Source organism: Lemur catta, chromosome 12 (assembly GCF_020740605.2).
Source record: "Lemur catta isolate mLemCat1 chromosome 12, mLemCat1.pri, whole genome shotgun sequence".
NCBI lineage: Eukaryota > Metazoa > Chordata > Mammalia > Primates > Lemuridae > Lemur > Lemur catta.
The window spans coordinates 78,588,681-78,615,499 of NC_059139.1; the positions used below are offsets into that span (position 1 = coordinate 78,588,681).

Here is a 26,819-nt window from a genome sequence, read left to right on the forward strand (position 1 = left end):
AAAATTCCCCAGATGGTAAGGAGCTTAGTGTTCAACAGACAGAAAGAAATTAGTCCATTTGAGCATCGTAAGTGAGGGTGAGCGTGGTAGGAGATGAGATCATGGAGATAGGCAGGGGCCAGATCAGGCAGGGTCTTGAAGGGCATGGTAAGGAATTCAGGGTTTGTCCAAGTTGCAATGGAGTGTGACTGAGGGACTTTATGTCCACGTGTAATCCTATCTGCCTTTTTTTTTTTAATGGTCACTCTTGTTGCTCTCTGGAGAATGATTATATTAATAGGTAGACCAGAGTAAAAGCAGTTAGGGTGGTCGGAATTAGATTTATGTTAGTGAGACTGTAAGTAAGGAAGTGGAAGTTCTCATAACTCTTCCCGCAGAGGCCCACCTCCTTATTCCATCATATCATATAGCACTTACAACTAGCATTTAATCATTTATTCGTTTATTGTCCGTCACCCCTATCTAGGGTTGCCAAATAAAATACAGATGCTCAGTTAAATTTAAATTTCAGATAGACAATGAATAATTTTTTATGATCTGTTCCCAAATATTGCATGGGAAACGCATATACTAAAAAATTATTCTTTATGTGAAACACAAATTCATTGGGCATCCTGTATTTTTATTTGCTGTATCTGGCAACCCTGCTCCTACTAGAGTATGAACTCCATGAAGGCAGGAACCTTGTCTGGTTGCTTAACGTATATCGAGGGCATGGCATAGTGTGAGGCACATAGGAGGAGCCCAGACATGCTTACTGAAGGAACTAAGAGGGATTAAAGGAGCCAATGAGTGACAGAATAAAGGATGACAGAGAGGCCCTTAGCAGGGAGTGCAGGCGGACTTAGAGCATCAGGTCCCCTGGGGGCCTCCACCGGGCTTGCAGAGGCCGCTCTGTCAGCGGCCGACGCGCCGAGGTCACGTGCGCTGGCGGCCCTGGTGACGTCATCACGTCCGCGCTCTCCGCCTCGCCGGGGTTTTTAGTGGCGCCGGTGCCTCTCTAGCTGTTGCGGTGACTGGGGGCTTTCTGGTGACCCCGGCCCCGCGCAGGCCGCCCGCGGAGCCGTCGGCGGTGGCCCCCGAGACCCGCTGTCCCTGTTACTGGCTGTCAGTCGGCAGGTCTGGCCGCGGCCGCGCGGGGAGAGCCTCTCCTCAGGGCCATGTCCAGGCCGAGCAGCGTCTCCCCGCGGCCGCCAGCTCCTGCCGGTGGCGGCGGTGGCGGAGGGGGCGGCCCGGCGCCGTGTGGCCCTGGGGGCGGCGTCCGGGCCAAGGGGCTGAAGGACATTCGGATTGATGAGGAGGTGAAGATCGCAGTCAATATCGCCCTGGAGCGCTTCCGATACGGGGACCAGAGAGGTGAGGTTCCCGACACGGACCCTGCCGGCCGTCCCCACCTCCGTCCGCGACCCACGCCCACCAAACCCGGACTCCTGGCGTGAAGGGTCCGCCTCAGCAGAGGGAGGGAGGGAAGACTGGGCCGCCCTCCCGGGGCCTCGGAGGTGGGAGCAGGGCCCGGGCGCGGTTGTTGACCCTTCCGTGGGTTGTAAAGACCCGCAAGCTGTTGTACCGATCGGCGGGTTCCGGGGCCCTGGCCTGGCGTCCGAAGGCGAAAAGGTCCCGTTGCTCGCAAGCGGGAAATTTATCTTTTCCCAGGTTCTTCCCAGCATCATTTTTCTTTATAGGTATTAGTAAGCGCCTATCCTTAAAAAGAATTTGTTTTTTTAAATCGGGGTGTAGTCTTAACTGAGGCACGTTTAAGCTACAGAAGTGGAAGAGCAGAAGGCTATCAAACAGATAAGTAAATGCTCCGGCATTGTGTAGTGCTTCGTTTAAATCCTAGGAGTGTCACACCAAGCACTTAAATACATTAAACTTGTCTTGGCATATGAAGCGTCTTTCACACCTCTTAAGGTTAGAAAGCTTGTCTTGGGTCACATCATGCAAAACCAGCAGGTGACCTGTGGAGGTCTGTACAGTATATTGAGTGCTCATTCCAACTTGCTGGCTTCATAGGGGACTTGCTACTCTGGAAGCTTACGGTCCAAAACGGGGAATGACTTGAATAGAGTGATTCTGAGCTTATATTAAGCGAAGGTGAATCCTTAGCAGTGTAATAACAACTGCTACAAAATAACAAATCCAGTCTGAAATAGTGAAATGTGAATTTTACACGGGTTTGAAAGCAAAAGCAGTGGAGTTTCGTGTTGAGAATTCATAGTGCTTGAGCATACCTTGTCATTGGAGGAAATAAACAATTTGTTAATTGAGGACTAATATATTCAGTCATTATATCAACTCAAGATTCCAGCATAAATAAGAGGTAGTCGTCTTTCGTGAACATCAGAGTACTTTATAACATTTAGGTTTAATACCTAGATGTCTTTTTATTAATATCAGAATTCTGGTAGACATGTTACTGAATTAATAAAATATGTTTTATTAACTTTTACATAAAATACATGAAATATAAGTTAACTATTCACATAAAATATAATACATTTGATTACATACATATTTTTTCACACTTTATGTGTTTATTACTTGAAGGGAAATTGTTTATCTATAAATGGTACTACTATTTTTTTTTTTCATGTAGAAATGGAATTTCCTTCTTCTTTGACCAGTACTGAAAGAGCCTTTATTCATCGATTGAGTCAGTCTCTTGGTTTGGTCTCTAAAAGTAAAGGGTAAGCTGATAGCTTTTCTTCACATTCTTAATTATATTGTATGTAGGTAAACTGATTCAGGTCTGTACCGAATTGAATTTCTTCTTCCTTCTGTCCTTCTACCTCACTCGCGCAAAAAGCTTTCTTGCACCCAGCTTTGGTTCATTGGCTGGGACTCTGCAAATTAAACTGATGAAAGACAGATTAACAAGAGAAAAACAAACAAGTTTATTAAAATGTGCATCCACATACACAGGGGTGACCTTAGTGATGAGTAACTCAAATTTCGAGCTTAATAAACAACAAGCTTCTTAATAAACAACAATAAATTTGTAAAAAAGTGACAAGAGAAAGAAAAAGCTTTCTTTGAGCTTCTAGATGCTGCAGATTGTGGGAAGGTAAATATATGGGGAAACTAATGGAAGATGTGGGTTGTTTTAGCAAAATTGGTTATGTAGTTTCCTCTGGTGCTATCTCTTGGTTCAGAAAAATCTAGAGTGGTCTCTGTCATTGAGAATAGTCCTGTCCTTCTTGGTAAAGAGAGAGAGGACAGAGAGTTTTTCTTGGGTCTGCTTTTTCTCAGTTTCCTTCAGCTCAAAATAATCCTTATGCCAGGATGACATAGTTTGGGGTGGTATACTGTGAATGCTTTACCTGTAAAAGGTAAATTTTACAATGTAAGAAAAAATAGTTTAGATTTTTTTAAAGTTTAAATGATTGAGAAAAATATTTTCATTTTTTTGGAAACTAGATCTCTTTATGAAGAATGGATGTACAAAAGATAATAGGTACAATTATTTACAGTACTTACCTCTTTTACTGTTACTTTATTGTAATGGTAAGCTTTAGAACATAGGTCCATTATTTCTTTCCTACCAAGTAAAGAATCTGATGATTAGAAATGATAAAATGGAACAGGGAGAAGTAGTATTTTTATTTTGGAGGATTGCTGATCTATAAATGGGGAAAGGCGATTGAGCCATCTAAATTGGAAAACTCTAAAATTCTGTGGAGCTATTTCATTTTGTAAATAAGAATGGTGGGATCAATATAAAGTAAGGTTCCTCAGTATTGTTGCTATTTAAATTTTGTGCTGGATAATTCCTTATTCTATTTTGTGTATTGTAGGATGTTTAGCAGCATCCTACAATACGTACCTGCCACTAACACTCCCAACCCCCCTTGTGACAGCCAAAAATGCTTCAAGACATTGCCAGATATTCCCTGGGGAACAAAATTAACTCAGGTTGAGAACCACTGATATAGAGGGAGAAAAAGATAAAATTTCAGCTTACCTGTTTTTAAGTTAAGAAGAGAGAAAATAAAACTTTATTAAGTAAAAATATTAATAAATACATAGGAATGTCCTAAGGTGAAACTAGTGGATGTGGAAATACCTTGCATATGAATGCCCATTACAGTGATGTATTATTCACTGAGACAGGGGATTTAGCTTAATGTGCATTTTGAACACCACTAAGGCCAGTCTAGGACAGCGGTTAGATGCTTGAGCATGCCCATAGTATAGTCCACTAGGTAAGTAAAATGCTGCACTTGAATATAAAAATATAATGCAGAGCCACAATACTTTATCCAGAAACAGCTGGGCCAAATATATGAGATTCAGATTTTCAGAGTTTAGAAAGGTATAAGGGTATATTTGCAATATGTTATGTAATACCCCTAATAAGTTATGGCCATTACCTTTAGTCACATTAATATTTTTGCTGGAAAGTGTATGACTGCACACACCAAGATAAAGACTATTAATAAGTCATGTCAATTTAATTAGATTTTGCTGCTAAATAAAGTTACTGCAGACTTATGAAAAAACTTCCAGTTTTCAGTGCTGTTTGGGGTTAAGAGTTGCAGATAAGAGGTTTTGGGCCTGCACTGGAAAACACCTTTTATAAATGTACCGTTCTGTAGCTGCATCATTTCTGTGGTTAAATGGGTGTTGAATTCTAAACAATTGACTTAGAAATGATTGTTAGAAATTACTCTTAGAAAAGCAGTCCATTAGAATAGACTACTTCTATTTCTGTTCAGTAACATAGTCATTTAAGGAATGATCCAGAATGGAGAGCTACCTGGAGAAGGAGAGATCAAGAAAAGTTATCAGAACAAAAAAGGATGATGAGGAAACATTGAAGAGCCAGAGAGAGAGAGAGAGAGAGAATGAGAGGGAAAAGGAGAGATACTAAGAGAAACTAGGAAAGTCTGCCTACTTATCTAGTCCTTAATACCTATAACCTTAATGCTCCCAAACCCTCTTTTTAGAAAATATCCTAGCTTCTTCCCTCCCCTTTGCATCTTTGAGCAAACTTTGTGCAATGTTTATTTAGTGGTCCTTGTGATTCTCAAATGATTTTCCTTCTTTTCATATAAAGAACTAAATCACTTTGAATGTACTTCTCTCAAAACCTTCTTTTTCATTTATATGAGAATTTGTACCTGAGTTTCATGGGCTTTTCTGTTTACTCTTTGGCAAAGATTTTTTTGTTTTTTTAAATCTCCTAGCATTAACTTCATTGATTTAGCAAAATTGTGTGTGTGTGCGTGTGTGTGTGTGTGTGTGTGTGCACGTGTGTGCCAGGTATAATGGTTCCTTAGTACATATCTGAGAGGTCACCTGGTGTGGAGTAAAGAACAGAAAGCCTGGATTCTACTCTTAGTCTCTCATTGTCTCATTCTCCAGCTTTGGTCAAGTCTCTTCACTTTGAAGGCCTGTTTTCTTAAATGTAAAGTATAAAGGGGTTAATCTCTTTGTTTTAGTTAAGATTCTATAGTTTATTTTGGGCTTCATGTAAGGTTTTTAAAAATAGATTCTAGACTTTGTAGATGATAATTTATAATTTTTTTCTGATTAATTTTTCCTTTTTGATATTATTTCTTTCAAAATGAAGCCATTTGTGATGGATTTGATTTTGCATCTTCTTCTAAAGAGTTGAATTTACTTTGGTTTTGATTCTTTTTTTATAATTATTCATCTTTTAGTGAAACATTCTTCCTGGAGTAACACCCCCATTTTGTGATCTTTAATATGTCCTAAAGTTGTCTTTGAAATTCTAGTCAGATTTCACATAACAAAAATTTCACCTCATAATTCATTTACTTTTTTCCTCAACTGAGGTCACTCCTTTTGGGTCCTAAGAGCACACTTTTCTTAGTCTTTTTGGTTTGTTCATAACCAAAACAAAAATCTCTTTTCTATTTTTCTTAGTACAAGGTATACAAAATGCAATTTACAGAATGAACCTCCGTTAAAAATTTGTGGAATGAGAAAGTACAAAGTATATGAAAGTATATTTTTCCAAGTACAGATTTCTTACTCTGTGACTGCTAAAGTCACTGCTTAATAGATACTGAAGTACTCTATTCACCCTGACCAGAAGGCTCCAACCTACCAGGAAGCACCCCTTTTAAAATTTGGGTTACTACCTTACTTGCCTCCTGTTTTGGAAAGTTACATACTGCATTTACCTTCTCTTTCCCCAGCTAAAACAGGAAGAATGTCTTTAAGGTAATGAACTCTCTTAGTGAATTTTTAGACATCTATTGAAAAATAAACACTGCTGTGTCCAATAATAACAGGAGCTAACTTTTTTTGTTTTTAGTGGCTAAAACAACAAAAGTTTATTATCTTACAGTTCTGGAGGTCAGAAGTCCAACACAGGTCCCATGGGCTAAAATCAAGCTGTCAGCAGGGTTGCATTCCTTCTAGAAGAAGGAGCTAACATTTATTAAGTGCTGTTCTGCAACAGGCATTGTGCTAGGAGCTTTAAATGGATTATCATTTAATCCTAGCAACAGTTTTATAAGTTTTGTAAGTAGATTCTGTTACTAATATTTGGTACTTATATAACAGATGAGGCAACTAAAGCCTAGTTAAGTAAATTTTCCCAAGATCACACAGCTAGTAAGTGGTAGACCCAAGATTTGAATACAATTGTTTAGCTAATTAATTTCTGATCTTCACAGTGAGTTCATAGCAATGTACTAGGTGCTGTGAGGAGTTAGAACAGAAATATCAGATAGGTCTCATCTCCAAGTTGCTTATGGTTCATTAAGACCAGAAAAAGAACAGATGTAAATAGTCATCATGGCATGAAAGCAACTGTGTTCAATTTAGTGACAACATAAAGTTAACTGGTTGGTTTATTTATTAGTTTTTAGGTAATCATAAAATGCAAATTAGTATGATGCAAACTTTAATAAATTTGTAATTGTGTATTAGAGTATTGGGGGAGAAAATGGTTCAGAGCTAGATCTTTGCACCTGTCTGCCTAATGGAAGTATAAATGAAAGGGATGTGGAATTAAGTATCTGCTAGGCATCAAATGAATGCCTATCATTTTTTTTGGAGACATTAGCTCTTTGGTGACTGTGAGTTTTTTAAGTAGTCAGACTTGGGGAGTAGGGACTATTGAGGCATATGGTTATATCTGAGCTAAATGTTCAGTAACATGCTTTGTAAATTGATAAATTGATTACTATTAGAATTGCATCAAATATGATTATTTACATCATTTTTCTAATATAAAAGGAAAAAGCCATGGAAAATGCCAAAACTTTATTATAGCATGCATTGGTTACTTTTACCCTTTGAAAGTTAGAGGTTATGATGTTCTTATCTATAATTTTATTACATTTACTTTTATACTTAAAAGTTGCATTTGGGGTTTGCCTTTATTATTTTTAAAAAATTCTTGTGAATTTCACTTAGCTAGCATCTTTTCCACACGTGCAGCTAGTTTGTAATTTTGCTTTATAAAGGAGATTCATCTGTTTTCCATCAAAGCATAGTTTTTAATTACCTTGGTATGAAAGCACGATGAGATCTCAGTGTTAGTTTACATGGTACACATATCTCTTCTGAATGTTTCATTCCTTACAACATGAGATAAATAGTTTACCAAAAATGTCATTAATTCTTTTATGATAGCATTGTCACTGTGTTGCTGAATGTGGTAGAAATGAGCAGTAATAGCCACAGTAGAATCTTTTACTGAAACATAAACACTGTTAAGTTGATGTTATTTTTCTGCCCTACTATCTGTATGCAAATTGAATTCAGTAAATTTTAAATGGTAATGGCTAAATACTCACACCTGCTTATTGTGAGTATATTTTTATACATAAATGCTATATTAGGCAACCTCTGTTAGGAAGGTATCGATCTGACCCATCATTTTAGTTGTGAGCTTAATTGAAGAAAGAGAATAATATAGTTTACTCAACTCTGTAATCCTAGTTTCTACCATAGTGCCTGGTGTACAGTAGGTGCTCAATTTACATATGATGAATGATCGAATAAATGAATAAATAAAAGAAAATTAAAGGTGAAATATAGCAAAACCTTTCCAAGATGATTTTTAGGAAAATTAAAGCATTTTGGAGCTCTTAGAAATATTGAAGTCTTTTAAATTAACCAGTATACAGTGTTAAAGAAGTAAAATGATTTATTTTTGATCATATAACTAGTTAGTTGAAAGGTTATTACTAGCCGAACACTAGCCCTCTGACTTTTGCTCTAATGCTCATTTCAGCATATTTTCTGCTTTATGTAGTTAAAATTTTATGAAGTGAATGTTACAGAAGGGGAATGAATGATTGAGTCTATAATGACTGTCCTAAAGTTTCAGAAAGGTTCATGGGAAAAGAACTACTTACAGAGAACATTTCTAGAATCCAATAATTTTGGTTTATCATGAAAATAACCAAAATTGCTGAATCAGGTTAAATTTTTACTATTTCATCTTTGTAGCATCATTTTAAGCATCTAAGCACTTGTTAAGGAGTGGAGGATAGCATAGAAAGCTTATAATTCATTAAAGCATTCAATAAAGAGTTTCCAGAAATTAAAAATCTTGATAAATTGAAAGCCTCACTTAGAAGACTTAAATGCTAAAATTGTAGGTTAATCCCACTTTAATATCATTCTTATAGTGAAGATTTTGTTGACAAAATTTATATCTAATGAAAATTATAAAATTATACATGTAATTGTTATTGTGTTTGTGGCTATGTTGCTCATTTCTATAATATGATAGTGATATTAACAATTGCTCATTTCTATAATATGATAGTGATATTAACAAATGGTAAAACATTTTATAGAATATTTTGGTAACTTCTTTAAGAAATGATTTTTTTCTGACTATAATTACAATAATAGTTTTCATTTATTTAGAGTCTATTCTGTGGTAGATACTGTATTATCTTACTTATATGAATAATCCTTTGAGGTAAGTATTATTATCATCTTAGGCTCACAGCCATTAAATAATTTGTGTATGGTCCCAGAGCTAGTAAGTGGTAGAGGTGGGATTCAGACCCAGGTCTCTGAGCTTTAACCACTACTACATTGCTGGATTATAGGTGTTTGTTATTAAATCATTCAAAACACATTTGGGACTTCCTGTATGTATAACATTATACCCAGTACTCTTGGAGCTGCAAAAGTTATAAAAGACATGCTCAGTCCCGGACCAGTTGAAGATATAGATATACCTACAGCAAATAGCTAGAACAGTTATAAATCATCATTACCTTATTATTGAAGGGTAGAACCAGAAGCTTTAAAAAAAATGCATCTGAAAATAGTTATCAGTAATCTGATTTATGCTTTTTTGGTCCAGCCACTAAACTTGGCTCTTTTAACAGGTTTTCATGGGAGTGTGACATTACCAACATACTGTGGAAACATTCAATGGGACATATCAGTCTGAACAGCGAACCATAACTTTTTCATTATCATTTTTAGGTTCTAATTGTTCAGATTATTTTTTCCCCCCTGTATGTTTCCCAGCATGTGTTAGGTGGTAATGTTTCATCTACCATGAATTCTGCTTAAGACAAACTTTAACACTTATGGGTAAGTAAGCCCTTTTTGCTGATTACATTTAGATTTGCAGCTCTTTGAAATTTTAATTGAAAATAGTCACTTTAGCCCAAACCTCTCTTTACTGATTTTTTTGGGACTTTCAGCATCTTATCCCAAAGCATTTTGATTTTTTTCGTTGTTTTACTTGAGACGTATTTTCTAAGTAGGCATACGTCATGTGTGAACGAGTTGACTATATATAGTAAATAAATGATTTTTATTAATATTCAGAAAGGGAGCAAATAGATACCTAACTGTGAAGAAGAAAGATGGATCAGAAACAGCTCATGCAATGATGACCTGTAATTTGACTCATAATACAAAACATGCTGTTAGGAGCCTAATTCAAAGATTTCCTGTCACCAATAAAGAGCGTACTGAACTTCTGCCTAAGACAGAAAGAGGAAATGTGTTTGCAGTTGAAGCTGGTATGTATTTTCTGGGGAGCTTCCTTGTCTACCCTATCTATTACTTGATGATTGTTCTTTTTCCATTTTAGATTTATTTTTAAAAACTAGGATGAAATAAGATTTCTCAATTTGAACAGTTTTTTAGAAATGATTAAGAGTTGTGAAAATTTTGGAACAAAATGCAGTGTTAGGGCATGTCATGGAGTTGAACCAAGTCTTTTTTTTAAGTGTTATAATAATAGCTACCATTTATTGAGCACTTACGGTGTACTAGGCAGTATACTAAATCCTTTATAGGGCCTCATAACAACCTTTGCAAGGTAAGAATTTCCCCTATTTCACAGGTGAAGAAACTGAGGCTCAGAGGAGTTAAATAATTTGGTCAAGGCCACTCATCCAGCTGATAAACTGCAGAGCTGGGATTTGACTACAAGTTCTGGACTTTCTATATTACGCTGCCATGGCACACTAATGAGTGAGATTTTGAATTGGGGCTTTAGCTTCTGGTAAGAGACAGGATAGAGTCTTCAGTATATTAAATTACTCAAAGGTAGATAATAATATATTTAGATTATAAAATGAAGTTGTAATTTTACTATATGGGAAAATTGTGTCCCTAGTGAGAAAACTATTTTATTGCCTGTAGTGATGGACTTTGCATAATTATAATTGTCTATTGGACTAGGTTGGCAGAATGTAGAAAATATGTGATCCTTTGAAAGAACTTAAACTTTATATGACCAAAACAAATACTTTGCAATAAGAAAAAAAAAAAAGGCAGGGAACTTAAAATTTAAATATAGGCACACAAAAATATTTTGAGCTATGTGAAGATCATGCCTCTTCTTTATTTCTGCCTGTTTAGTTAAATATGGACGTTGGCTGCAATACTCAGTTAGGAAATTTGTTAAACATTAGGACCTTATTGACACATTGTTTTATTTGATCACTTAATCTTACCTGTATAACTTAAACACATATGGGGTATTTTCTTTTTTTAATGTGTTTGTGTATTGTATGTATTATAACAGATCTTAGAAGTATAATACATGTTATTTCCTACTATAAAATTTTAATTTTCTGTGACATTATTGATAGAAACTTACAGCAAGCCTGAAAATCATTTTGATTATCAGAATTATTTGTTTTTAATAGCTGTTGAATGATTAATTTTTAAACATTATGCACCAGAAATACTTCTGAGAGGTTTGCTTTCTAATTGATACTGAAATATATAATGTGTTCCATAAGAGTAGTAAGTGTAGGAATACGACAGTTGAGATATTGCTTGCTAACTTTATATAGACTGAGTGTTGAAAGAAATTGCATTAGAAATTACTTATATTTTTAACACTTTTTCGATGTTGATCATACATTTTTTGTTCTTTATTCATTTTCAAAGAAAACCGGGAAATGAGCAAGACAAGTGGGCGACTCAACAATGGCATACCTCAGATTCCAGTGAAAAGAGGAGAATCTGAATTTGATTCTTTTAGGCAGTCTTTACCAGTGTTTGAAAAACAAGAAGAAATTGTTAAAATAATAAAGGAAAATAAAGTAGTTTTGATTGTAGGAGAAACTGGATCTGGAAAGACCACACAGGTTTGTTTGTTTTTGTTGTTTATAGAAGAAAAAAAAATTTTATCCCATATTGTAGTTTTATACTGAATTTATACTACATGTCTTAAAAACATAAAAAGAAACTTATGATTATTTTAATAATGAGTATTTCAAAAATAATTTACTACTGGGAGTACATTTTGAGAATTTGCAGAAAGGAAATATTTTAAATTATTTTTAAACTAGTGCATTGGCCTTTATTTAAACAGAGGAGGATATGATTTGGTATCATGGACAGAACATGGACTTTGGCCTTGGGTTCAAATTCCAGTTTCCTCACTTGTTGGAGATAACCCCAAGACATGTAGGTTTTATCTGTTTTTACAAATGAGAAATAAACACTAAAATTCAACTGTTAGGACAGTTTTGTAACCTCTGTGGGCTGTCATACTCATTTGTAAAATGGGGCTGATAATTACTATCTTTCAAGGTGAGATTTAGAGATAAACTCTATACATGCCTAGCATAGGGTTTTGCATATAGGAGCAAAGTAAAGCAATAACAACAATTATTAATATAAAGTTGACTGTGGAATGGAATTAATACGATATGATATAATGTGGATATTTAGAATCAAAGTACCTCATTATCATGAAGTTTCACTCATAGGGCAACAGATTGGAAGTAGTAAGTATGGCACAATGTGACCTTGTTTATATTCTCTAACTTGCAGCATTTGAGCATCAGTACTAAATTTACTTTGCTTTTGATAGAGGTTCAGATTAAATAGTCAATATATTTATACATTTTCTTCTTTTATGGACACAATTTGCTTTTGACAATTGCTTAAGATTTCCTATGGTTATATTGGTTGGTTTAATAAACTTAGTCAATAGGTAATGCAAGGTGGTGGGAGAGATTAACTATAAACTTTACCAGTTATTTACTAGTAGGACTTAAACATTTTTATAGAAGTATAGTTCTTTGTCCTTAAAACTTGAGCCTGGGCTGGGCGCGGTGGCTCATGCCTGTAATCCTAGCTCTGGGAGGCCGAGGCGGGTGGATCGCTCGAGGTCAGGAGTTCGAGACCAGCCTGAGCAAGAGTGAGACCCCCGTCTCTACTAAAAAAATAGAAAGAAATTATCTGGCCAACTAAAAATATATATACAAAAAAATTAGCCGGGCATGGTGGCTCATGCCTGTAGTCCCAGCTACTCGGGAGGCTGAGACAGTAGGATCGCTTAAGCCCAGGAGTCTGAGGTTGCTGTGAGCTAGGCTGATGCCACGGCACTCACTCTAGCCCGGGCAACAAAGTGAGACTCTGTCTCAAAAAAAAAAAAAAAAAAAAAAAAACAAAACTTGAGCCTGTAAAACTAAATAATTAAAAGTTTTTATCTGAAGATAATATGTAACATTTTTCTTCAGCATGAGTCCTTTTATGATTAAGTGAAATTCTATGAAGTCACTCCAAAAAAGTTGGAGTTCAGATGTCTTAGATTATTATAATTGTTTTAATATGAGTAAATTTTGTCATTAGGTTGTTAATTATAGCAATTTAAATTATATTGAATAGAGATCATGGAAGTTTCAATAAAATATGTTTTTATTTAGTTGAATGTCTTTGCTAGATATTTGTATATTGGAATTATGGATGTCCATTTTCACAATTATGTGTATCATTTTACTAGATATGAAAGAATACTTGAGAATTTAATTAGTAGTTAAATATTTTAAACTCTGTTTTTCAGGAAAAAACTATTAATCTAATGGGTATCTTGTTTAAGGAGTTAAAGTAAAATACTAATGTTTCTGTTCTGTGAAATATAAAACAGTTAAAGTAGTATCATTAGCCAGTTTCATCTTGCCTTTAATGGTATTATAAAGTTAAGTGCTTTTTGAATTTTTTTTTTTATTCATGTCCATTATATAAAACTTGAACATTATGGAAAATATGACATAGAAAGTGAAAGATTTTTAATTCTCCTGCTACTCTTTCCCCCCGCATTATTGTCAGAAACTGGGAATATATATTTGTGGGGTTTTTTTTTGGAGGGGGTTGTGTGTTTTGTTTTTGTTCACTTTACGGCACTGTTATATTTATTTTTAAAAACAAACATGGATAATAGCATACATACATTTTGCATTTGCTTTTTTCACTTGCCAGATATTGGATGTTTTCCCATGTCGGTACCTAGATACCCCATTTTTTAAACAACTGCATAGTATTCCTGAACATTGTTGTAATGGTATAAAAAACAATGATAAAAAATGGGTTTACTGTGTGCTGAATTTTTACAAGGGTTGTCTCATTTCAGCTTCTCAATAACCCCAAGACATGTAGGTTTTATCTGTTTTTACAAATGAGAAATAAACACTAAAATTCAAGGATATTAATCTACCCTAGTTAATATAGTGAGGAAGTGGCAGAGCAGGAATCTTTACTCTTATATTGTACTTAACTTTCTTACATTGTATCCTAATATTTCTTTGTTTGTGGGAGTGTTTCAGTAAGATAAATTCCTAAAAGTGGAAATGCCAGATCAGGGATATGGCAGTTAAAATTTGAATAGTTAGATTAACTAGATATTGTGTAATAACTTTAAAAAGAGTTACTGTATTTCAGTAAAATGGTATTGAAAGTTCCTGTTTCTCTAAATGGTGGGCAAGAATAGATATAATTTTTTTAACCTTTATCAAGCTGATAAACAACAATGTTTTAATTTGCATTTCCTTAATTCTTATCTTTTTATTTACTTATCTATTTGTTTATCTTCTGTGAGTTCCTTGTTCTATTTTTCTTTTGACTTAATCATTTTGAATTTTTTTTAGAGCACTTTATATATTATGGATACATGCCTATTGACTATTAAACATCTTTAATTTGTCCTTATTTTTTATTTACTTTTTAGGTTTGCTTATGATATCTTATTTAGTAATTTTAAATTTTTATTTAGTCAAACTTGTCAATCTTTTTAGGGCTTTGGGCCATACTGAGAAAGGCATTTCCTAACCCAAGATTAAAGAAAAATGTCCTCTAAATATTTCATTCTTTGTAAAAAATTTATTTTAATTTTTAAGAGACAGGATCTTGCTGTGTTGCCCAGACTGGAGTGCAGTGGCTATTTACAAGGGTGACCATAGCTCACTGCAGTCTTGAACTCCTGGCCTCAAGGGATCCTCCCACCTCAGCCTCACTAGTAGCTGAAACTACAGGCATGCTCCGCTGCACTCTACTTTTCCTATACATATTTTCTTCTAATACTTTTGTAGTTTTAAAAGTCCATGTGGAAGTTATTTTACTGTATCATATCAGGTAGAAATCTTACTTTTCTCATCATGTTAATATCTAATTTAAATATAACTTTTATTTATCAATAATATATGCTTTCCCCCCTGATTTAAGATACCATTTTTAATCTTTAATCTCATTATCTACTCCTGTACCAGGATCTTGTGTTTTGCTTTTTGTAGTTTACAATACGGGCATAATATTCCTCTTCATTATCTTCTACCTTTTTTAGTGGTTATCTCAGAGTTTGCAATATACATTTACAACTAAACCAAGTCCACTTTCAAGTAAACTATATGACTTTCAGGTAATGTGAATACCTTAAATAACAAAATCATCCTAATTCTTCCCTCCTGTCTCTTGAATCATCGTTGTCATTCATTCCACTTATATATAAGCATACATATGTACACACACACAGAAAAGATATACATAAACATATGTAATCATATACATTGTTACTATTGTTATTTTAAACAAACTTTTTATTTAATTTTTTATTTTAATTTTTTTTTATATAGAGACGGCCTGTCACTCTTGCTCAGATTGGCCTCGAACTCCTGAGCTCAAGCCATCCTCCCGCCTCAGCCTACCAGAGTGCTACGATTACAGGCGTGAGCCACTGCACCTGGCCTTATTTTAAGCAAATTTATCTGTTAGATTAATTAAGAATAAGAAAAACAAAAGTTCTTATTTTACCTTCACTTATTCCTTCTTCAGTGCTTTTCTTTCTTTATGAAGATTCAAGTTTCTGGTGTATGTTATTTTCTTTCTTTCTAAAGAGTTTTTTTTTTTTTCTAAACATTTCTTGCAAGGCACGTCTTCTGGCAACAAATTCCCTCAATTTTTTTTTTTTTTGGGATATGGGTAGAATGGTGCAGTGGTGTCACCATGCTCACTGTTACCTCAAACTCCTAGGCTCAAACGATCCTCCTGCCTCTGCCTCCCAAGTAGCTGGGACTACAGGCTCAAGCCATGATGTCCAGCTAATTTTTCTGTGTTTAGTAGAGATAGGGTCTCACTCTTGCTCAGGCTGGTCTTAAACTCCTAATCCTGAGCTCAAACAATCCTCCCAGGCTGCTAGGATTACAGGCATGACCCACTGGTGCTTGGCTGAAATTCCCTCAATTTTCTAAGAAAGCCCTCATTTTTCTTTCATTTTTGAAGGATAATTTTGCAAGTTACAAAATTCTAGGTTGGTGGGGTTTTTTATCTCAACACTTTCATTCCACTTTATTCTTGCATGCATGGTTTCTAAGAAGTCAGATGGAATTCTTATCTTGGCTTCTGTATAGGTAAGGCATTTTTTTCCTTTGGCGGGTTTCAGGATATTTTCTTTATCTTTGATTTTTTGTAATTTGCTTATCTTCTCTTTTAAAATATTTCTTGGTAGTTCTTGTGCATTTATGCTTTTGGATGAACTAGTCAAGTTAAAAAACCTAGGGGCTAAGACATATATGAAAAGATGTTCTCTTTTAGTCACAGTTAAAGAAATGAAAATCAAAACGATTATGTTTTTCAAATATCAGATTGGCAGAAATTAAAAAAATTGATAATACTGAGTATTTGTATGGGTGTTGGAAAATAGGCTTTGTTGGTAGGAGTATAAATTGTTTTGGAGGGTAACTTGGTCATTTTTTAATCTAAATAAAAAATTTATATACTCTTTGACTCAGCATTTTCACTGCTAGTGATGTATAATAGTCCATATATCTTTGCAAAAGTATGTGGAAATAGATGTTTATTGCAACATTGTTCATAGTAGTAAACAACATTATCAATAACAAACCTAAAAACACTGGAAATTACTTAAATGTGTAGTCATTGTGAAATTACAGCATAGCCATAAGATAGAATAGGTAGCTGTTAAAATGGGTTAGGTAGAGCTGATATATTAAGTGAAAACTGAAAATTACATACATTAAGTACAATAATCACTTTATGTGAGTAAAAAACATATACATAGATATTCTGAGTTGTGTAAACTTTTTTTTTCTTGAAAGATTTCATAAGCAACTTAACTGTAGTTACTTTTTGGAGACGATTAAGGGTAGTGGTCATGGGGAATGGGTGGGTAAGACTTTTACTTTTGATTTTAAATCTTTCCGTCCTGTTTGAATTTTATTTATAGAAAATACCTGCAGTGCTGGGATTATAGGCTATTTTTATTTTCTTTATGCTTTTCACTATTTAAAAATTCTCATTGGAAATTTTATTTTCATTCCTTTGACTTTATAGAATAGTTTAGGGGAGAATTAACGTTTTTACAATATTGATTATCCCTATCCAGGAATATAGCATATTTCTTTATATATTCAAGTCTTCTTTTACATTTTTCAGCAGCATTTTCAGCAGTCTTCTTCATGTAAGCCTTAAATGTTTTTGGAAAATTTTATTTTAGATATTTTAGTTTTAGTTTCTTTTGTGAACAAGATCTTTTAAAATTACATTTTTTAGCTGATTATTGTTACCAGTTACATGAAAGTTACTGATTTTATGATTTTATATTTGGACAGGTTGTAGAACTTTTTTAGTTTTAATGGTTTTTCATTTGATTCACTTGGATTTTTCTGGGTATGTAATCATGTCATCTTATAGTGTTTTAACACTTTTGTTTCAGATTCCTCAGTTCCTTTTAGATGATTGCTTTAAAAATGGTATCCCTTGCCGTATATTTTGTACTCAACCAAGACGATTAGCAGCTATTGCTGTGGCTGAAAGAGTTGCTGCAGAGAGAAGGGAAAGGATTGGTCAAACAATTGGTTATCAGATCCGATTAGAAAGCAGGTAAAGACAATTCTCCTATCTTTTATCATGCTTAGAAAAGACTAAATGTTTATATTTCACTAAAAATAGAGGATGTGTTAGTTGAAAAGTTAGATCATCATTTTGCCCCATGTAAGTCTGTATCAGGATGTTGATATCATGTCTAAACTTAGAGAGATTTTGAACAAGTGTTAATAGTTTGAAAGAGTTTGGACCATAGATAAAAATTTTATTTCATGATCAAGTGCCATCTTTGAGCCTCAGTTTTCTCATCCAGTGAGACTAATGAAAGCACCTAGGATGCAGGTTTGGTGTGAAGTTTAGAGTAAGCACTCACTAAATGTTAATGACTGAATTTATTATTAGCAGTAATATAGGTTGAGCATCCCAATTCCAAAAATCTGAAATCCAAAATGCTCCAAAATCTGGAACTTTTTGAGTGCTGACATAACCCTCAAAGAAAATGTTCATTGGCACATTGTGGATGTCAGATTTTTGGATTTGAGATGGTCAACTGATAGTATCACCAAGTCCAAAAAAATCCCAAATCTGAAATACTTCTGGTCCCAAGCATTCTGCATAAAGGATACTCAACCTGTAGTACCTTAATATCTTCTTGATAAGTAGTACTATTTCTTTGTTCTCAATGGTGATTAAAAAACCTGATTTCATTTGTGATATATTTTTACCCAAGCAAAAAGTGTTAAAGGTCTCTTTCTTTTTTTTTTTTTAAAAATGGCTATCTAGGTTCTTTAACAAAATACATCACTTAGTTAATAAAAGTCTATTGTCAGGCAATCTCATGTAATCTTGCAAAATCACATAACTTTGGTAGTAAACTGTACCTACCAGTACACTATTATATTAGTAATACTTATTAAAGTGTGTATAAGACCAGCATTTATTGTGATCATGTTTTAATTACATAAAAGATTTTTAATTGTGCAATTTATTTTGATTTTTTAAAAAGGGTTTCTCCAAAGACACTTCTGACATTTTGCACTAATGGGGTATTGCTTCGTACATTGATGGCAGGTGATAGTACATTGTCAACTGTGACACATGTTATTGTGGTAAGACTATTGCTGAATTTGCCATATGTAACTCAGATTGCTTAAAATTTAAATACATAATTACAGTTTTTGGAATAGCATAAAAATGAGAATCAGTTTATTCTTTTGAACAGGCTGTTATCAAGTTATTATTTTTGTCTATAATTGTTAGAAATAAATATTTTTTATCAAATAAAGATATAATAAAACCATCAGATTTTATTAGGGGAAAATAAAATAAGTAGGTAGTTTTAAAAATACAGTTTTCATATATGAAAATGATGCATGTACTTGGAGTTTTCTGGAAATGGTGATTTTCCTTTTATCTCTATACTTGGTCATCTGATCCTTCTTTTATTGTCATATATTTCTCAGTTATAGAGGTATACTTTATAGTCATTTAACATGATGGATAAGTTGCTAAATTAACTAGCTGCTGATGAGCTAAGTAGATGAATTACTCCTATATTAAAGAATTATAGGCCAGGCATGGTGGCTCACACCTGTAATCGTAGCATTTTGAGAGGCTGAGGCAGGAGGATGGCTTGAGGCTAGGAGTTCGAGACCAGCCTGAGCAACATAGCAAGACCTCATCTTTACAAAAAAATAGAAAAATTAGCTGGGAGGCTGAGGCAGGAGGATTGCTTTAGCCCAGGAGTTTGAGGTTGCAGTGAACTATGATAACACCACTGCACTCTAGCCCAGGCAAGAAAGTGAGAACCTGTCTCAAAAAATATATACAAGTTTTTATCTAGTTTAATTCAGAAAAAAATTAGATTAAGGTTTATGGGCTTCTAATAAGCAGCTTTTAAAATGTACCCAAACCAAAGGGTGCACCTGAGCCCTGATGCAACAGAAGCATATTTAAATAGATTTTGTATATATTAAAAGTACATTAAATTGGACTTAACTTATTTAGAATTTATTATAGTTTGTGTGGTTTTATATTCTGTGGGAAATAAGGGCAGTACAGTTGGCCCTCTGTATCTGTGTGTTCCACATCTGTGATTTCAAACAACTGAGGACTGGAAATATTTGGGAAAAAAAATTGTATCTATACTGAACTTTTCTTGTCATTATTCTCTAAATACAGTTTAACAAGTATCTGTATAATTTATAGTGTATTAGGTATTATAAGTAATCTAGAGATGATTTAAAGTATATAGAGGAATGTGTATAGGTTATGTGCAAATACTATGCCATTTTATATCAGGAACTTGAGCATCCATGGATTTTGATATAGGGGAAGGTCCTGGAACCAATTTTCCATAGGTACTGAAGGAAAACTGTACTTTCTTATCCACAGTAGGTTGTTAATGTTTCATTATTTCTGAATTGTCTATAGTACAAAATTTTCACTAATGTTGATTGGCCTTGTCCACATTTAATTTGAATTAGTCCAAAATTAGTGCCATTATTTTAAAGACTTAGTCATCCATAGTTTTAACTATTCCATGATTTCATTTCTGTTTATTGCAGGATGAAGTGCACGAAAGGGATCGATTTAGTGATTTTTTACTTACAAAGTTAAGAGATTTGTTGCAAAAGCACCCAACTTTGAAACTAATTCTTTCTAGTGCTGCTTTGGATGTAAATCTCTTTATAAGATATTTTGGAAGTTGTCCAGTGATATATAGTAAGTTAAAATTGTGAGATTTATAATTTTTATGAATACTTTTGAGCCTGATTATATTTATTCTGACAGAAACTGGAGAATGTTCTGAAGTAGAGGGCATGCATTTCTGTTTCCCCTTAGATAGGCTTGATAGTTTTCTCTTTTCAACCTCTCCTTTTCCATCTACAGCTTTTCATTTTTGTGTAATGAGCCCAATTCTCTAATCTTAAAAAGAAATATGCTTTATTTTGACCCTGTGTTCCCTGCTTAAATTTTGTCCTATAACTTCTTCCCTTTATTGGTAGATTCCTTGAAAAAAGTAGTCTTCATTCCCATGTTTATTTCAGATTCACTTCTGAATATGCTGACAATTAACTTTTGCTCTTGTCCTTTAATAAAAGCAGATTTTACCACTGATCTTTAAAAAAATTATAAATTCCTCTTCAAAAAATACAAAAGTTGTGTTTACTTCAAGAGAGAAAGTTCATAGTTGCCCCATCCTCTTTTTAAAATTTTTTAATTTTTATTTTTTCAACAAACTTATTTTAGATGTTTCTTAGTTATTTTTATTTTTTGTTTCTTTTTTGTAGAGACAGGCTCTTGCTAAGTTGCCCAGGCTAGTCTCGATCTCCCAGCCTCAAATAATCCTCCTGATTCTGCCTTCCAAAGTGCTGGGATTACAGGCATAAGCCACTACGGCCAGCTCCCCATCCTCTTTTGTTCCATGTCCTACTATCCTGATACTACAGATGTTAAAAGCATTGTATATATCCATTCTTACCTTGTCTATGCTCATACAAACATATGTAAATATATACATATATATAAGGTTTACGAAAATGGGTTTTACAAAAATGAGCACCTGCCTAATACATTATTTGCAGTTTGCTTTATTCATCACAAACAGTTCTCTAGTTCAGTAACTCTGGATCTAGTTCATTATGTTAAGCATCTGCTTTAGTATTTTGCACTATGGATGTACTGTACTTTTATCCATTTCTTTATTTTTGGATATTCAGGTTGGGCCTTCATCTCTTCTCCCCAAACCCCCACTATAAACAACATTATAATGAACGTCCTTGTTACATATATCCTTATATACTGTTGCTCTTATTTCTAGAGCTAGATTCCTGAAGGTGAAATTGCTAAGTAAAAGAGTATAACTATTTTTAATTTTAACAGCTTTTGCCATTTTACTTTTCAAAAGGATGAAATGATTTATGTTTCTGAAGTGTATGCGGCTGTTCACTTGAGAGTTCTTACCAGTATTGTTATGACATTGATCTAATTGCCAAGCCTAATATTCAGATTTTAGGCAAAAATTGTACTTAAGTTTTCTGTGGTATTTCTATTGGTCCTTTGTGTGTGTGTGTGTGTGTGTGTGTGTGTGTGTGTGTGTGTGTGTGTGTGAGAGAGAGAGAGAGAGAGAGAGAGAGAGAGAGAGAAATACTCAGATCTCATAATTTTATTTGGCAACACTACCTCCTGAGTCTCATTCTACAATATAGCCTGCTCTTTCTCAGTCTCCTCTCTGGGCTTTTCTTCTTTTGCATGATGCTTAAATGTTTGGTATTTTTTAGAGTTATTCTCTTGATCCATTTCCTTTTCTCTTTCCTGTTCACTCCCTCTTCCTTCCTTCCTTCTCCCAACTTCTTTCCTGCTCCGTGCTATGCTCTGCTAGGTACTGGAGATGGATGCATAGTTTCCTTGGAAGCTCTCATTCATGCTCTTGGCTTCTATTTTCTCTTTTGTACTGATGACTCCTGAATCTTTATTTTTAATTTAGATTATTCTCCAGAGCTTTGGATTTAGATATCTTACAAGTAGCTCATTTCTAATGTGCCCCAAACTGAATATTTAATCTATTCTACAAAACCTGGTTCTCTTCTTGTATTGGTTAATCATACCTAGTTCCACCTAAGTCACAAACCTGTAAGTTCTTCTTAACTTCTCATGATATTCCTAGATGATCAGGCACATAAAATCAATTGAAAGGTACAATTGAAAGCTCATTTTTTGGTACTTCTTGTTTGACATGCCTGAAATGAAACCCCATCTCCCACCAGACAACCTATTCTCCTCTTTAGTTTTCCTTGTTACCTCAGAGAATGAAATCATCATCTATCCAGATTTGCAAGCCAGAAATCCAAGAACTATAGTTGACACTTTCTTTTTTATCATTCCTCCATATCTAATGTAATGCTGAGTTCTATGGACTTTACCTCTTGACTAGCTCTAGAATCTGTCTGCTTCTTTTTCATTTTCACTATCACCAACTCATTCAAGTCATTGTTCTCTTTGATCTGAACTATTGCAATAGTTCCTGCTTGGTCTGATGTATCCATTATGTTGTCTTTTAAATTCATTCTCCACATTGCAGCCAGACTGGTCTTTCCTGAAGTGCAATTCTGATGATACTGAGCACTCTCCTGAGCTTAAATCTTTGAATGACCTTTATCTCTGGTTAAAGACCTAAACCCTTAGTAGGTCTTACCTATTTCTTCTGCCTTATTTTAAACTGTAATCCCCTCTCCACTCACCAACTCCCACCATTTTTCTAGTTGGCCTTTTTCTTTTCTTGAAAACATTGTACTCCTTCCCAACACAGAGACTTTGCACATGCTCATTTTTTCTTCATTGTACACTTTTTCCTTTCCATATATCCTGGTTATGTTGTTTATCCCCTTCTTTTGCTCCCCATTTTCTCAGTAATGATGCTTTTCTTGACAGTCAAATCCCCCTATTACATACTGTCATGATATCTTGTACTTCTCTCTCATAAAACTCTCTTACAGGACTTTTCACAACTCCATTTTTACATTTATATTTTGGATTATTCGTTTACTATCTGTCTCCCCTGCTAGCTTGCCTGAGGCGGGCAGGAAGTATTATAGCTCTGTTTCTGCTTACCATTTGTATTCCTGGTGCCTAGCATGATGCCAAACACATGATAAATAGTTCGTAAACACTGCAAAAAAACCAAACAAACAAATGAACAGTTGTCTAAAATAAAAATATGGTTTATTATATACAGTTGTCTATAAATCAAAGTTATATTTTAAGGACCATATCTTAAAGAGTCAATTGAACTATGGAATTGCTTTTGGATGTTACACTTAGATTCATTGAATTGGGACTCTCATGTTTTTTGTGAATTTTCTCTAAGGTGCAAATTGACTGTTTTTTAAAAAATTTTATTTTTTAGTACAGGGAAGACCATTTGAAGTAAAAGAAATGTTTCTGGAAGATATTTTAAGAACTACTGGATATACAAACAAAGAAATGTTAAAGTACAAAAAGGAAAAACAGAGAGGTAAATTTTTAATTAAAGAAATATAAAATGCTACTGATAATGACTTTTTGGCATACTCCAGCCTTATATAATGGATGTACAAGGACACTTGAAAGTGTTTTTCTTGTGTATTTAATTATGTAACATTATATTAGAATATTGTCCCAAATGTACATTTGCATTCTGGTTTATGTCCTCAAATTATAATCTATGGAGAGACATTGGAAATGAATACCAGAGTTGAAGAGGTTGAATGTGTCTGTTTAAGGAGGCAAAAAAGTATATGCTGGCTGCCTACAGCATATCTTATAGGATAGGAGAGGGAAGTGGATAGGAGGGAGTAAAAAAGGTAGCATTTGAGTAATAATAGGCTCATCTTTGATCAGAATGTTTTGAACATCTTGATATTGTGGGATTTCATCTGTACTTTGAATTTAGCATTAGTTTACCTATTAATGCATCACTTATTATGTTATACTATATCTCAGCTTTTGAATTAGGGTTCAGATTCCTTTATCTTACTTTTAACTAGATTATTCATTATTGAAGACTTGGGCCGGGCGCGGTGGCTCACGCCTGTAATCCTAGCACTCTGGAAGGCCGAGGCGGGCGGATTGTTTGAGCTCAGGAGTTCGAGACCAGCCTGAGCAAGAGCAAGACCCCATCGCTACTAAAAATAGGAAGAAATTATATGGACAGCTAAAAATATATATAGAAAAATTAGCCGGGGATGGTGGCGCATGCCTGTAGTCCCAGCTACTCGGGAGGCTGAGGCAGTAGGATTGCTTAAGCCCAGTAGTTTGAGGTTGCTGTGAGCTAGGCTGACACCACGGCACTCTAGCCTGGGCAACAGAGTGAGACTCTGCCTCAAAAAAAAAAAAAAGACTTGGCTTCAAGCTTTAATACTTTTGGTTTACTCTGTATGACCTTGGACAGATATCTTAACTCCCCTTGAAAAATGTAATTAACAATGGCTATTTCATTGGGCAATGCTGAATCACTGATATGTAAATTGTAAAACTCCTATGTCATGAAACTTTTGAAGATGAAAATTGTGTGTAATTGTGGTATCTTAAACAATTAGCACGGTGAAAGAAGTTCTACAAATGGTTTTCTGCAAAGTGGTATATAAATATTAGTCATTGATTTAAACAATATTTATAATATGGATAAAAATACTGTTTTAATTCTTGTCTTACTTAGAAGTAAACTTATTACTAATATATGAATAGATGAAGTTTTTAAGCAGTTTCATGTGGTTCAGCATAACACATTTTATTAAATGTTCTTTATATATTTTTAAAAAGTACCTGCAAACTGATAACCAGATTCACTTAATTTGTTTAAAGTAATACATTTCAAAAAGGAACGAATTTATCTATACTTTCTTTGATAATTTAGAGGAGAAACAACAAACCACACTTACAGAATGGTACTCAGCTCAAGAGAATACTTTCAAGCCAGAATCTCAGAGGCAGAGAACTGTTCCAGAGGTGACTGAAGAGTATGATTTATTGGATGATGGTGGTGATGCTGTCTTCAGTCAGTTGGTAAGACCTCCTTGGTTTCCTGCTGATATTTTGAGTGAAAATTGTGTAGGTTAAAGAACATTTTATGAGATTATAATTTTTTTACTGGATAATGGAAGGGTAATTCTCTTAGTGTATCTTTGACTACAACAGATTTTTCAGAGCAACTTTTTATTCTTTAGAAAAGGAATTTAACTGTTTTTGAGCATGAGAAGATATGTATTAATAATACAGATATGCTTGCAGTTTTCTATCAGTGTTTAAAGTTCTAATGCATCAGAATGAACTATTCATGGGTTTTTAAAAATAATTTTCAAGAATGTTTAAAAATTGTGACTAAAAATTATTAGTATAGGGAAGACCCATTTGGGTCAATGCACAATATTTTGACCATGTGAATTAGTGGTTCCTCAGTTTGGCTGTAGATTATATCATCTGAGGAGCTTTTAAAGCCCTGTGGACTATGGTGCTCCACCATATGTGCCCCACCACCAGAGATTCTGATGCACTTGCTGTGGGGTGAAATGGGACATCAGTGTTAAAAAGCTCCAGGTGAGGCTTCCTCTGATGTGCAGTCGGGAGAGAGAACCTCTGGTATATAGATACATTTAGAAACATCCTATCAGAAACATAGTTGGTTATCATTGTGCCTTTATTGAGTCCTTTATTGACAAGCTCATTCTCAGATGAAAGATAAAGGTAAGAACAAGATATATATTGTGAGTGATAATGTTTGTGATGAAATGAGAAACGTTTATGTCAAAGTCTTTGTCGTAGTATTATATGGTTAGTGGTCCTTGTGGACATTGTAGCTATCTTACATTCTTTATAAGCAAATATTAGGCTGTTACATAATTTGTAATTTTTCTTTTTTTTTTTTTTTTGTAGACAGAAAAAGATGTGAATTGCCTTGAACCGTGGTTAATAAAGGAAATGGATGCTTGTCTTTCTGACATATGGTTGCATAAAGATGTTGATGCCTTTGCTCAGGTCTTTCACCTTATTTTAACTGAAAATGTTAGTGGTAAGTTTATTTAAAGTTTTTTTATTACTCTTGCAGTTATTTATGGTGGGAGTGTAGTTTAATTCAAAATTTATGCACTACATTTTTTGTTCCCAACGAATAATTTGTTCTTTTGGAGTACTTATTATATTTAAAGTGCACAAATCAAGATCTTATTAGCATAGTAGAATTAATAAATATTGTGTTAAATCAGGGATTCTTAACCTAATATCTTCATCATATTTTCATGAGGTCTGTGAATACATGACAATTGTGTGCAAAAATACTTCATGTGTATGTGTTGTGCACATACACTGATCTCCCCTTCCCAAGAAAGATTTAGATATCAAGGAGTTAATCCCTTCACCTAACCCCCTCAGCATCATTATTGTAATTATTATTGATCACTCTTTTCTTGAAACATCAGTCAACTTCGGATATTCCATACTTGGCTTTTTCTCATTTTCTTGGCTCTAACTTCTTCTTGGTTTCCTTCACAAGATTTTTCTTTTTCTCCTGACCTCTAAATATGGAATGTCCTAGGCCTCAATACCTAAGACCTTAATTCTATCTATACTTTCACCCTATGTGAATCTCACATAGTCATGGCATTAAATACCTGTTTTAAATGACCCCTAATTTTACATCTCCAGTCCTGAGCTCCCTTTCCTGACTTCAACATACCTGATTACTTGATAGCTCCAGGTCAATATCTGCTCTGTGAGTAAAATTGGATATGTCCCAAACAATG

At 34.3% G+C, this 26,819-nt stretch overlaps 1 protein-coding gene across 2 annotated transcripts in view; it reads left to right on the top strand.

Annotated features, from left to right (window-relative positions):
* The first annotated feature begins 983 nt into the window (after nucleotides 1-983).
* YTHDC2 (YTH domain containing 2) overlaps nucleotides 984-26,819 on the top strand; it is a 68,607-nt gene continuing 42,771 nt past the window's right edge. For both annotated transcript variants that reach the window (XM_045566241.1, XM_045566242.1), the window contains exons 1-10: nucleotides 984-1,356; nucleotides 2,597-2,687; nucleotides 9,784-9,980; nucleotides 11,365-11,564; nucleotides 17,432-17,598; nucleotides 18,548-18,650; nucleotides 20,109-20,265; nucleotides 23,450-23,557; nucleotides 24,938-25,086; nucleotides 25,954-26,089. In XM_045566241.1, the coding sequence (XP_045422197.1) occupies nucleotides 1,161-1,356; nucleotides 2,597-2,687; nucleotides 9,784-9,980; nucleotides 11,365-11,564; nucleotides 17,432-17,598; nucleotides 18,548-18,650; nucleotides 20,109-20,265; nucleotides 23,450-23,557; nucleotides 24,938-25,086; nucleotides 25,954-26,089 (1,504 nt within the window). In that variant the 5' untranslated portion in view covers nucleotides 984-1,160. The remainder of the gene's footprint in view (nucleotides 1,357-2,596; nucleotides 2,688-9,783; nucleotides 9,981-11,364; nucleotides 11,565-17,431; nucleotides 17,599-18,547; nucleotides 18,651-20,108; nucleotides 20,266-23,449; nucleotides 23,558-24,937; nucleotides 25,087-25,953; nucleotides 26,090-26,819) is intronic.